Source organism: Chamaea fasciata, unplaced genomic scaffold (genome assembly GCF_029207755.1).
Source record: "Chamaea fasciata isolate MVZ Bird 193981 ecotype frontalis unplaced genomic scaffold, bChaFas1.0.hap1 SCAF_23, whole genome shotgun sequence".
Classification (NCBI taxonomy): Eukaryota; Metazoa; Chordata; class Aves; order Passeriformes; family Sylviidae; genus Chamaea; species Chamaea fasciata.
Window position 1 is genome coordinate 6,133,260 of NW_027094108.1, and position 10,280 is coordinate 6,143,539.

General features: G+C 50.5%; 1 protein-coding gene across 1 annotated transcript; it reads right to left on the bottom strand.

The window, feature by feature from the left end:
- OTUD3 (OTU deubiquitinase 3) lies at positions 1 to 8,316 on the bottom strand. The gene is made up of 8 exons (XM_066203069.1): positions 8,107 to 8,316; positions 7,316 to 7,464; positions 6,453 to 6,565; positions 2,843 to 2,965; positions 2,058 to 2,177; positions 1,403 to 1,499; positions 969 to 1,150; positions 1 to 637 (listed from the first exon to the last, which is right to left on the bottom strand). Exons 1-8 carry the CDS (start codon positions 8,277 to 8,279, stop codon positions 464 to 466), a joined length of 1,131 nt encoding a protein of 376 aa, XP_066059166.1. The 5' UTR covers positions 8,280 to 8,316; the 3' UTR covers positions 1 to 463.
- Positions 8,317 to 10,280: the final 1,964 nt, after the last annotated feature.

Sequence of the window (10,280 nt, forward strand, 5' to 3'; positions counted from 1 at the left end):
CTGGGACCCTGTTCCCTTACTTTATTTGAATTTAAATAGAAAAATATTTACCACCAGAGATATTCCTGAGTTGAGATTTGTTAAGCTTTCCCTGACAGCAAGGTAAAATAAAGCTCCTCCAGGCATAAACAAATAAAATAAAAGAAAAAAAAGACCAGGCACATCAAGATATGTCAAAACAAATCTGACACCGTTGTGTGTAGAAAAGATTCTCACCTTCATCTAACTCCACGATTATACCCAAGTCTCTATTTCCTGTTAAGTTTAAACAACTCTTCTCACCACAGGTTGACACAGAATCAATGAGCAATTGTCATCCTCACAAGCAAAGGAAAAGGAAGTTCTCTTGTGCTTGGAAATCCCAGCAGAGATGGATTTTAAGACAACCATGGGTGCCTGGAAATTCTCCAGGGGGAATTTTGTCTCCATCAGTTTTATTTGCTTTTCTCATCAGAGCACTGAGTCATATGTTCAGGGCTGCCATGGCCCTCACCAGGGTGACATGGTTGGCTGGGTCTGTCTCTGTCCTGGTGTCTGCATTGTCCTTCTTGGTGGCCAGGACCTTCTGCCTGTGTCTCTCCTCCTGCCGCTTCTTCTTCTCCAGCCGCTGCTGCTCCTTCCTTTGTTTCTTGGCTACCTGAAAGGGAGGGATGAAAACACAAAGTTCAAACCACAAGTGCTCTGCTCAGCTGGGGAAGAGTAATAAAGGAGACAAGCAGATACCAAGGCAGCTGCCAGAAGACATTCCTAACTATTTAGCAGGACTTTATTCCGAGTTGTTTTGGGAAGAGTGCCGCATGTCACCAGGAAATGTTTGTGGCAGAGCAGTCACAGCTGCAGCAGTGACAAAATGCAGTGAGCAGAAGCTCATTTTAACTGAAAGGAGAAGAGAGTTGCTGAGTAAGCAATGCTAAGGCATCCCTCAATCACTAAAGGGTGCTCATGTTGCTGCCAAACCCCTCACACACCTTTGGGTTTCTGCTGGCTCGGGTCTCTTCCCTGGATCTGGCTTTTCCCTTGTCGTTTTCTGCTTCACCTTGATGCAAGCTCTGATTTCCAAAGATTCTTGAACCGGTTCCATTCTCTTCCCACAGTGTCCCGCTGCAGGATTTCTGCTCTCTGCCTGGGGGCTCCTGCTGCTCCTCGGTACCTGTCAACAGCAGAGGTTTTCCTCAGACATGCTCTACCCAGGAGCTGTCACACTGTCAGCCAATTCCTTTTCCCAGAAGTCCTGGGGATTTTTGGAAGCTGGACTGAAGCTAACAACCTTCTAATCTCACTAACAGCCTTTCTGAGCACAGAAGGCTGAGGTGGCAGCACAAAAACCCCACCTGTCCTGCTGCTGTCCCCAACACCAACACCACAGTCACCCAAATCCCCAGGTGACAAACTGTGCACTCACCTATTCCTTCCCCTTCCTTCACCTGCAAGATGGCAAGTATTGCAGATTCCACGTTGTAGTCCTCCACTTCCAGAACGCGGCTTACCAAATCAATGTCCTGTCCACAAGAGGGGAAGGAGAACACTGAAGAAGTTCTTATCTCTGACCTACATTCACTTAACAACACCTGCACCACTGAGAGGGGGTTGCTGCTTTGATCATCATTGGTCTGTGCTGCATTTCTGAAAGGGTGAGGGGGAAAATCTTAAATTCCTAAAGATATCAGAAAAAAAGAATACGCTGTTTTCAGCAAAAGTTTCCCTCTTGGCCCTTTCTGTTCCAGACACCTGCACAGTGCCAACAGCCAAGAGTCACAGATTACTCAGTTATCTGGGATCTTCAGTAGCCCCAAAGGATTTCAGAACTTACAGGATTTGTTTCCAAATGAATTTTAGGAGAGCTGCAAGACAAACCTTCCAAAATTAACAGGCATCCACAAAAAAGTTGGCATTTCACCTGTATTTAAGGGTTGATTCTAGGATGAGATGCACCCTGACTGACGGCTGTGGTACTCGAGTTTGTACAAAATTAGTGTTCTTTACAATTTTTCCCAGGACTGCTTCCGTGTATCGAGGAGGTTTGAACATAGAGCACAGAAAGGCTCCTCAACACTTACTGAACACCCAGTTGCATTGCAGACTTTTTGTACAGCATCCTCCACTTCAGTCTCATCTTCAGAGTCACCCTTCTGTGGCTTCACTTCCTCTGCCTTATTCAAATCGTTCTTGCTAAGCATCTGAAGAAGAGCAAAGCCCAGCAGATCACACAAGCAGGCAATCCAACCCAGTCTGACATCCTAATACAAGTAATTGTGGCACACTTTTCTTGGGAACATCCCATGCCAAACCATCTTGGAAACCATGTAACTTCCACCATCACTGACAGTTTCCCACATCTCCTGCACTGCTGAACAAACTCCAGTGTACTGCAACATCATGAATCACAATAAATGAGCTTTTAAATGGATTGATTTTAATACAATACCACACCTCAGCTGTGTGCAGAGAACCTCACGCATAGCACAATTACTCCTCAACATCAAAATGAGAGCTATGAAGAGGACAACTACATCCAACTGTTGCATTTCCAGCTCTTTCCTCCCTTCCCTTTGTTTTTCCATTTGAGGTGCATGACTACATCATTCAGATGACGTAGGTTCCAGACAGCCCACATCACAGCACCAGCTCTGGATTCATTTCCAGCCCAGAGGCTGAAATCCTCCTTCACAGCCCCTCCCAGGACAGCCAGCAGCATGAGCTACAACAACCTCAGGGCTTTGCTCTCCCAGCACAACACAGAGACAGAGCTCTTCCCTCCACCCCAAATAAGGCAGGAAATCAACTGGCAGCATTCCTCAGCTCTGTTTGTCACCCACAGCTGGCTCACTCTGTCACAACCCACCTCCATCCGAAGGTGGGCCGGCGTTTCCGAGTCGTCGCTGATCCTGCGGACGCTGTCGTAGTGCTCCCCGTACCTGTAGGCGATGTGCAGCTCCCTGGCATCGCTCCTGTCCGTGCCCCGGATCTCAACAAAACAAACAGACTGCAAATCAGCATTTGGAACCCACTCCAGCATCGGGTTTCTCACAGGATTCGTTTTTTGCGGCGATGGCAAACACCGTGAAGGAAGCAAGTAGGTGGTTGCTGGAGCATTTGAAACAGGAAGAGAAGGAGGTTTGAAAGCCAGATGTAAAATGTTGGGCAGTTACATCAGAACAAACAAAACGTGGAATGAAAATATTTTTGTGGAAAGCTCAGAACTATTTCCTGAACTTTCCACAGGAGCTGTCAGTTTTCTGAACATCTTCCCAGAACCAACTTCAGCAAGGGCTCCCAGGGAATGTATACCATGTCATTTTACCCTCAAATATGAGGGAAGAGAGGCTATTCAAGTGACAGCAACAGTGGAAACAGTCACTCAGAGTAAATTTTGATCTGCAGCTGGGACAAGATGCTGTTTTAACAGCACTCCAAGCAGCTGTGTTTTGTTTTTAAAAGAAACTTATTAACTCCATTCAGGAGCGCTGTTAACTACCAAATGTCACTTTGCTTTGTCAGCACCGAGTTACAGCAGTTTCCACAGAAAATTCCTGCTCTGAGTATTATCTGTACTGATGTGAGAATAGTTCCTACCCCGATCATCAGTGTCTCAAACTGTTAGACAAGAGTTAACCAGCATTCCAGCTCCTGCCAGGAATGCAGAAAACCCCACTGCACTTGCAGACCAGCTTGGCTTGACCTGCCAGTCCAAGTTCAAAGATGTGGGCTGGAGCAGACGTCAGCAAGCAAAGGACCAGAACTCCTTGCTTTAGGGCTCCGGAGTTTCCCAACCCTTTTACGTCTGCGAATTGCCTTATCTCAGCCCCTAGAACACACACCAAGTCACCTTTCAGCCCTGGCTGCAGTCTGTGTTGCACTAATGACTTCAGGTTTTCCAACAAATAATTCTCCATTCCAACTCAACACATGGTTATATTTAACTCCTGCTTTCTATCCTATTCAATCATTCAAAACTGAAACTTGGTGAGATTTATTTTTAAACATTTCTCCTCTGCCAGAGCTTGAATAGGTATCTAACAAAACCCAAAGCTCTTGAAACATTTGCAAATTAGCCAATTTAGCTCTCATTAGAGAAGACTCTTTCCACTCTGGAGTGGGCCCAGAGGAGGCCACCAAATTGATTTAGAGGGATGGAGCAGCTCTCCTATGAGGAAAAGGCTGGGAGAATTTGGATTGTGCAGCCTGGAGAAGACTCCAGAATTGTCACCTTCCAGTACCTGAAAAAGCTGACAGGAAAGATGGAGAGAGACTATTTACAAAGGCCTGGAGTACCAGGACAAGAGGGAATGGCTTCCCACTGCCAGAGGGCAGGGATGGATGGGATAATGGGAAGGAATTCTTCCCTGTGAGGGTGGGGAGGACCAAGCACAGGGTGCCCAGAGAAGCTGTGGCTGCCCCTGAATCCCTGGAATTGTCCAAGGCCAGGCTGGATAGGACTTGGAGCCACCTGGGATAGTGGAAGATGTCCCTGCCCATGGCAGAGGTTGCACTGGATGAGCTTTAAGGTCCCTCCCAATGCTAACCAACCTGGGATTCTCTGATTCTATGAACACACTGAAACTGGTACGTAAATGAGAGCTGCAGATCAAAAACAGTGGGAAGAAAAGCCAGCTTGTTATCCAAAAAGCCAATCAACCTACAAATCTCAGCTAACCTGAGTCTACAGTGGGACTCCATGATTGTAAAGGTCTTTTCCAACTTGAACAACTCTATAATTTACAGTCGTTATCAAAAAAGTTAAGGGGCGTTCAAAGACCAAAACATTCCATGCAGACGTGTTCACCTGCAAAGAGCTTTTCATGATGTTACAACTACTCACAGTTCTCTTATCTCACACCATTCTCAAGGGCCTGAGACAACCCTTCACTAACAACACTGCTCAGGCAAGCCAGAACCTCATCACAAACCCTGTATTGACACCCTAGCACGGTCAATGGGAGGAGAACCAAGGTTTCCAAAAGGACATTAAAAATCTCAGTAAATTCTAACCCTGAGGAAGAACGCATGAAAACCACCCCTGCGACCTCCCCTGCAGGGTCACTGCCTCTGCACAGGTACTTCACCCACATGTCCCATAGCTGCCTATAAATGAGAGTTTAAACTTGAGTTCAGGAATCCACGTGACGCTGCTTTAAGTGGATTAAAGACGTCACTGACAGCTTTCATCTGGTTTTTTATCTTTATTGCCCTGTTTAATCTACATACTTCATTGGTTCTGTCTGTAAAGAGAGGCCAGAAACAATCCTGACTTTAATACAGGTTCTCACTTGCTCAGTGACCAGGCAGAGCATGGACCCACTCCAGTGTGGACTTGCCATGGAAAAATAACAACGAAGAGAAAACAAGGGACCTGATGGATTACTTGTTTCAGTGCCCCTCTGTCAGAGGAAACCACACCACATAGTCCTTTCCAGGAGGTGATTAAACACGACTTTAAGCTTTTAAAATTTCCTTTTAAAGCTCGTTCCTGTATCTGGCAGAAACCTTGGCATTCCACATCCCATGCAGAATCGATGGAGCTTCACTCCAACACAGTGCATGCCCTGCTATACCTTCATTTCCATCTTCCTGAATCTTATTGTACAGGTTTCCCTAAGCCTAGCTCAAATTCCAGGGAGATGTGGAGCCCTTCAGAAGGACTCACCAGGCTGGAGAGATGGGCAGGGAAGAACTGCCTCAGGCTCAACAAAGGAAATGCAGGTCCTGCCCCTGGGGAGGAACAACCAGCACAGGCAGGGGTGACCTGCTGGAGCATCTCTGCAGGAAGGACCTGGGGGTCCCAGGGTCAATGAGCTGCCCCAGAGCCAGCAGAGTGTCCTGGGGGCCAAGAGGCCAAGGAGGCCCTGGGGTGCACTGGGAGGAGCACGGGCAGCAGGTCAGGGAGTGACCCTGCCCCTCTGCCCAGCCCTGGGAGGCACACCTGGACTGCTGTGTCCAGCCCTGGGCTCCTCAGGACAGGGGAACAGGGAGCTCCTGGAGCAGGGCCAGTGAAGGCTGCAGAGATGAGGAAGGGCCTGGAGCATCTCCCTGCCCAGGAAAGGCTGAGGGAGCTGGGGCTGGCCAGCCTCAAGAGCAGGGAGACAGGACCAGATGATCCAGTGTGGTCCCCTCCAACCTGACCCATTCTGGGATTCCTATCAGAAAACTCAGCTCAAATGCAGTCTGATCTTCAGGAAACAGAGCATGGCACTGAAGCTCATAGCCTAAAGGCCAAGTAAAACACGCTGCTCTGCCCCCACATACCCACCTCTCATGCACTCACAGTTTTCTTCCCTTCCCTCTCCTCCAAGCCACAATCTCGAGTGTTCCCCCTCTTCAAAAACCAAGCACAGCTCTGCACCATGCTCAGATCACTGCAGCTACTGCTCTTTTTTAATAAATCAGGAATTTTCCACACCGTTTATATCCCTCAGGTAAAAATTAGGCCAAAATGTAGAAGGTTTGTTTCTCACCTGCCACAGCGGAGCATTGAGCTGATGAATAACCACATTCATTTGATTGTTCCTAGCAAAGGCCACGATAGCATCGTTGCCAGCAAACGTACCAGGCTTGGCCAAATTGGCAACTAAAGGAAAAAAAACAATCACAAGAGATGAAACCTAATTTCTGATACTTCCAAAAGCAGTGGAGGGATAACGAGGGGTAAGATTTCAACACGAGCCCAAGAAATTCCGGAAGGGAAATCCCACCTGTGAAACAGTGAGTGCTAAGGCAAGAATTTGGCTGCAACATGAGTTAATGCATTTAAATGATCACAGAAATCTCTAAAAAAGGCACTACACCCTTAGACTAAGCAAGGCCACTTGGCTCTGTTAGCTCAGAAGGAGGAGTGCCACATACTGAGTGACCAAACCACTTTCATGCAGCATCTGCATGGTACCTGACACATCAAAGGCTGTATTTGCCTCTGGTTTGGATCTCCCCCTCGGTTTCCAGGAGGAAATACTGACTGCCAAGGAGGAAGAAGCCCAAAGAAACACCCAAATCCCCACCAGTATTCAAGGAGAACTAGACAATTTTTCTTAAGTTCCTTTTGAAAACACCTATTTTTTACTCATCGCCTTTTTGGTTTCTCTTTCCTTCTCCAAATTTCTCCTAAATTTAAATAACTTCCAGGGCAAACTCAATGCAGATTAAACAGCTCACCTTCCCACAGCATCACAACAGCCATAAACGTAAAGTCTCTGTTTCTAACAACTAACGAGGAGCCCTAAGGTAGCTCTGGGATGAGGAACTGGTTAGTAAGGAGATGCTCTGAGGAGGTACAACCCCATGGCAGAGTGATTTCTCGCAGGATGTCCCACGGAGCCCGTACCGTGTCTGTCAAAGGGCACATCATCCTCCACGAAGGGCTCGAAGTCCCCGCGCTGCCGCACCATGAACTCCACGGTCTCCTGGCGGTGCCGCAGGTGGTTCCGGGAGTGTCCCTCCAGCTGGTCCCCGAGCGCTCGGAACAGGCAGTTGCTGCCGAGAGGGAAATGAAGAGTGGCTGTGTCTGAGGCAGCAGGAGGAATGCAGGGTCACAGGGAGAGGGGCCGTGCTCATCCTGCCCGGTTTAGCAAGGATAGGAATGTGAAGGAGCGTTCACTCCCTGTGCTTGGAATGGCTGGGTAGGAGTGATCGTGTCACGGTAAATCTGCTGGGCCAAACTGTCACACTGACACCGCACAAGGGACGTAAAGCAATAAAGGACAAAACAATGCCCTACGGAGCAACTTCTCAGCCCAAACGTTTACTACCCTTCCACCTTATAGGAAAGAAGGGCGTGAAAATGTTCCGTAAGAACATTCCCGGGCCTTCCTATGCTCAGTTCCACTGGACAGTGGAGCCCTGGGGCCCCTGGGCTTGGACTGAGCGAGCCCTCAGGCCCCACAGAACCGCAGAGATCCCTGAGGGTACAGCGGGGAAATCCTCATCCCTGCGGAGCACAGGGCCCACTTCAACCGAGAGGGGAAAATCCTCGGCCCCGGGGGACACGGGCTCCCCACCCCCGGGAGCGATGAAAGCCCTCGGCCCCGGAGAGGAGGAAGCCCTCAGCCTCCAGGGCTGGACGTCCGGGGAATCGCCGGCCCCCGGCTTGCCGGCAACACCCGTCGCGGCGCTCACCCATCTCCCGGCACCTCCCGCAGCTTGAGGCCGAGGGCCCGGAGCTGCCCGGCGAGGCCGCCGCTGTGGCCCGGAGCGGGGCCCGCGGCCGGTCCGGCGGGGGAATGGCGGGGCCGGCGGCCCTTCCTGGCGCTGGCGGCGGGCCGGGCCTTGGCCGCCTGTTTGCGGGACATCCCCGCCGGGGCCGCCACACCGGGCGGAGTCACGTGACCGCGGCACCGGGCGCGCCTCACGTGACCGCGGCACCGGGCGGAGTCACGTGAGCGCCCGCCGGCCCGGGGGGGCCGGGAGGAGGAGGAGGAAGGGGAGAGGGCACAGAGGGGTCCCGGGGCCGGAGGGGAAACTGAGGCTGGGGAGGGAGCCGAAAAGCGGGAGCGGACGACGCAGCCAAGCGCCGGGAGCGGCGTGCCCGCGGGAAGAGGCTGCGGAAATCACAGATCACCAGTGTTGCACCAAAAGCTGCCGCATTCCGGCTAATTGGCCTCTGTGCTAATTGCACTCCCCCCGCCCAGGAGCATTCCTCTGCTGCCCAGCGCAGCTCCCGGCCCTCACAGGGATACCCCGCGCTGGTCTCACGGGTGGGCGCAGGTCCGCGGGGTCCGGGACACGCCGCCCCGGAGCGCTGAACCCCAAAGCAGCGCCGCGAAAGGAACTGGCAGCAGTTCCGGGAGGTGAGCAGATGGACTACCCGCGAGGTGGCACCAGGAGAACAGGGCTGAGAGCAGCGGCGGGGCAGGAGCGGAGCTGAGACAGCAACGATCAATTAAATGTGATAAGTGTAATAAACTCAGCCTCCACGTCTTGCTTCCTCTAGCACTGAGGGAGACTCCTCACAGGATGCTGGAAAAGGGGCACAGCGAGATGGGTGATTTGTGTGGAGCGGGGCTCTTGGGGAGGATTTCTTGCGATCCTCCTGCTCTTTGGCTCTTCCACTTGTCCCACAGCACCCGGTTAAAGGAATCACCCAGCAGCAGCACCCACCGGGGCGTCGCTGTGCCCGTGACTCTGGCTTTCTCTGCTGGTATCGTGACAGAAACTGCCCAATCCTGTTAGAACTGCTGCACATCCACCAAGTCTAGAGGAGGCCAAGATGAGCAGAGGGATGGAGCACCTCGCCCATGAGCGAAAGCTGAGGGAATTGAGCTTATTCAGTTTGGAGAAAAGAAAGCTTCAGGGTGACCTAATTGCAGCTTTTCAGTACCTTTCTCATCAGGGAGCTGACAGAAAAGATGGAGAGAGACTATTTACAAGAGCCTGGAGTGCCAGGACAAGGGGGAATGGCTTCCCACTGCCAGAGGGCAAAGATAGATGGGATTTTGGGAAGAAATTCCTCCCTGGGAGGATGGGGAGGCCCTGGTACAGGGTACCTAGAGAAGCTGTGGCTGCCCCTAGATCACTGGAAGTGTCCAAGGCCAGGCTGGACGGGGCTTGGAGCAGTCTGGGATAGTGGAAGGTGTCCCTGCCCGTGTCAGGGGGGGCACTGGATGAGCTTCAAGATCCTTTCCAGCCCAAACCAATCTGGGATTCTATGAACTTCTAATTCCTAACTCAGAAGGCACATCAAGACAGCTTTGTGAGGAACACAAACAAAACTCTCCTGGGAATACAATAAGAGGCTTCACATCACAGCGAGTTTTAAGTTGTAAATAATTTTTCTGTTCCTCTCATCCAGAGTCAGGACAACCTGAACAACAGCTCAGCACAGGGTGAAGCTCACAGGAGTTGCCCCAGTATCTTCTGGGATGTTTGGCTTCTGACACACGAGGATTTACTAGGAATGACACAACTGCTCTTTTATATCTATTTCCTGCTATAAACGATTCCGTACGAAGCATTTCATATAAACATATTTTCTTATGCAAACACACTAAAAGCGGGAAAACAGCATGAGTATATAAACTCATTGCAAATGATTAATGAGGCAGTAATTAGCCTGAGGAGCATTAATGAGCTATGAGCAATTCAGATAAGCACAAGGCACATGCCAGCCAGGGAGCATCACTCGTGACACCAGACACAAAGCGGAACTGGAATCAGGGCTTGGCTGAAAACTTTGTCAATGGAGGACAAGAAAAAACTGTTTTCCCAGCGTGTAAGACAAAAGACACAGACAAGTCACCCTCACTCAGTGGTAGAACACTGAGCAGATAGACATGGAGCACAGATTCATCCCA

Bases quoted from the DNA above. Each gene is read 5' to 3' on its own strand.
- OTUD3 (XM_066203069.1), bottom strand. From the start codon at position 8,279: ATGTCCCGCAAACAGGCGGCCAAGGCCCGGCCCGCCGCCAGCGCCAGG. The intron at 7,465-8,106 runs GTGAGCGCCGCG...CCCTCTCGGCAG, and splicing joins CGGGAGGTGCCGGGAGATGG to CAACTGCCTGTTCCGAGCGC. The intron at 6,566-7,315 runs GTACGGGCTCCG...TTTTTCCTTTAG, and splicing joins TGTGCCCTTTGACAGACACG to TTGCCAATTTGGCCAAGCCT.